This window comes from Dipteris shenzhenensis, chromosome 25 (genome assembly GCF_047967505.1).
Source record: "Dipteris shenzhenensis isolate YYH24624 ecotype China chromosome 25, Dip_SZ_1.0, whole genome shotgun sequence".
NCBI lineage: Eukaryota > Viridiplantae > Streptophyta > Polypodiopsida > Gleicheniales > Dipteridaceae > Dipteris > Dipteris shenzhenensis.
The window spans coordinates 20,590,311-20,592,740 of NC_141620.1; the positions used below are offsets into that span (position 1 = coordinate 20,590,311).

The 2,430-nt window shown below is 40.2% G+C and overlaps 1 protein-coding gene across 1 annotated transcript; it reads left to right on the forward strand.

Annotated features, from left to right (window-relative positions):
* Window positions 1-257: 257 nt before the first annotated feature.
* LOC147885582 (uncharacterized) lies at window positions 258-1,089 on the forward strand. Its single transcript, XM_087396152.1, has 4 exons — window positions 258-328; window positions 411-618; window positions 729-860; window positions 943-1,089. The coding sequence occupies exons 1-4, from the start codon at window positions 258-260 to the stop codon at window positions 1,087-1,089; spliced, it is 558 nt and encodes a 185-aa protein (XP_087252278.1).
* The last annotated feature ends 1,341 nt before the right edge of the window (window positions 1,090-2,430 follow it).

Below are 2,430 nucleotides of genomic sequence, written 5' to 3' on the forward strand. Positions count from 1 at the left end.
AGAAGGGTGCATTTATAGTTTCTGTTTGCACTGGGAGTGGAGAGGAGACAGAGGTTACATCAGAGATCAGGCAAACTTGGTCACCGATGTGGCGAGAAGTTGAAGAAGTATTCGAGAAGGGACTTGCAACAAAGCTTGATTTGCTATGCCTATCTAACAAGATGTTCTATGTGTGGGAAGTAAACCATAGAACCATGGCTTGGATAACTGTGATTGAGGAATCATATAACTAGACCAAAGCACGGCATATTAGGGTGATGTGCACCTTGATTGACGCACGAAAGACAACTGAAATTTCTCTTTTGGCAAGTTTGCAGCACATGAACTCGTAAGATTTTTTTAATAGTACTGTTTTTTTCTAGTCTTCATTCAATTTTGGGTAGAAGAACTCTTAAATTTTTTCTTTGTAGATTGAATGAGCATGTGGTGATCAAGCCTAGCTTGAGGGATGTGCTCATAAATGCCAACAACATTTGTGTGTGCGATGCCCAAGCTTTCATGAACTCCTTGTCCTCACAAGAGCACAAGGCAATTAACAATGCTAGAACCAAGGAGGTTAAGGGGAATGCTGGTTGGTACCCTTTGAGCAAAGGGTATTTGGCACGGCTTGTATTCCAGGTGATACTAATATTTCTATCCACCCTAAGATTTTATTGTGATGAAAAGCCTCATTGATCGTCTATCAATGCTAAAAGGTGCATTTAGGTTGCTTTCATTATGTCTTGCAGGTTGAATTTAACACTGATGTCAAGAGAGCTCTAGAGAGGATCAAATTTGTAGTTCCAATAGAGGAGAGAGCGGTGGCAGAGAAGAAGGAGATAGATGCAGTGCAAAGAAAAATATCCGATCGGATGGGACAGGTAACTTCACTCTTGGTTTATGGCTCAGGTACATTGGTCAATTTAAAAAGTTCCAGAAATCATGCCCGGTAATGTTTTGTAGGTGCTCAATTGTCTTGAACCCCAACTAGGGGATGTTTGGAAAGCCAAGATATTTTCTTTGAACTTTGATGCTGTGGAGAAGGTTATCACTCTTGAAAAGATTAAGTGCATTGCCCTTGCACCATTGAAATTGGAGAAGAAAATTTAGTACCTGTCTTTGTTGGAGGCTAGCACAATCATGCGGTTTATGTATCACATGCCTCCTTCAGTTATTCCATACCGAGCATAAGCCAATTAATTCTCCTTTTTTTGTGCTATTGATTCGGCAATCATAATATTACTTCTTGTGTTTTGTTATTCCAATGCGATGGCATATTGCTATTATAGGTGGCTGGTGGCCTGAGAAATTTTCTTGGAGAAGATTGAAAATCATGCCATCGGTGTGCTTGAGAAGCTAAAAAGCATTGGGCGGTTGTTTGCCCTACCTTCTGATTACAGTCTTGGTCAGTATTTTGATGACATCAAATTGGAGGGAAGAAAGTGTATGTTTACCTCTTTGAAAATTAGAGAGTCTAGTGAACTCAGTGGTGTTGGGAAGGGGAAGGTAGCTACCAAGATGACATCAGGCAGCTCACCGAGTCGTCTTTAGGTGAACACTTTGTCAATTCTTCGAACATGTATTCTTTTCCATTCATTGTTTGCCTCATAATTCTAACCACTGTTACCATTGGGAATGGCTCAGATATCTCACATGTTTGAAGAATAAGGGCAAGATCGATGAGCTTCCGAGACATTGCAAGGGTTGGACAGAGATGGCCAATCCAACTACTTGTATGTATCCTAAGTACACTCACAGTGGGAGCTTGTCAATTGCCCTTGGTGGTTGGATTTTTCAGGTGGTAATGTGCTTATATGAGAGCTTGATTTGTACCAACAATATTCTACAACAGAAAAGACCATAGAAATAAGTAAGGATCAGGATAATCCAAGAAGAACAACAAGAAAAATAGAGAAGAAAGACTGCAACGAAGGTTGGTTTATTTGGTGTGTTTGAAACATGCTACAGGGGGGTAGGGTCAGTCAAACTAGTTGTAAATCAAAAGTATTTTGAGCTCGTTTGCCCTTTTTTTCTTGATAGCCAAGGATGTGGGGAGGACACCGTCTCCACCGCCTACGGAACCTTCTATTGATGTTGGTGATGGGATAGATGGTATTATTTCAATTCCATCAATCTTTGAGTTTTTTTATTTGAAGTGCATAAGACTTGGGATGAGCTTCTTGCATATGTTCAGCAATGGATTGTTTTTGTCAACATGAAAAAAGATAGTGAAAGTTGTCACTACATTTATCTTCTGTCCACCACTATCGCTAGAACATGCTATGCGTTATGGAGGGTTGGCTACGTATGGATGCTCTATGGGAGACTACATTTTGGTGGGCCAGGACTTTGCATGTGCTAGAAAAAATGATATGTATGCTAAGATCCATGAGTTCTTTTTGTCTACACGTGACGCTTCTATGGAATACAAGAAAAAGGGGAGAAAAGTTA

Coding starts and splice junctions, on each gene's coding strand:
- LOC147885582 (XM_087396152.1), top strand. CDS start 258: ATGTGCACCTTGATTGACGCACGAAAGACAACTGAAATTTCTCTTTTG. Junction 329..410: donor AGTTTGCAGCACATGAACTC/GTAAGATTTTTT, acceptor TTTTCTTTGTAG/ATTGAATGAGCATGTGGTGA. Junction 619..728: donor TGGCACGGCTTGTATTCCAG/GTGATACTAATA, acceptor TATGTCTTGCAG/GTTGAATTTAACACTGATGT.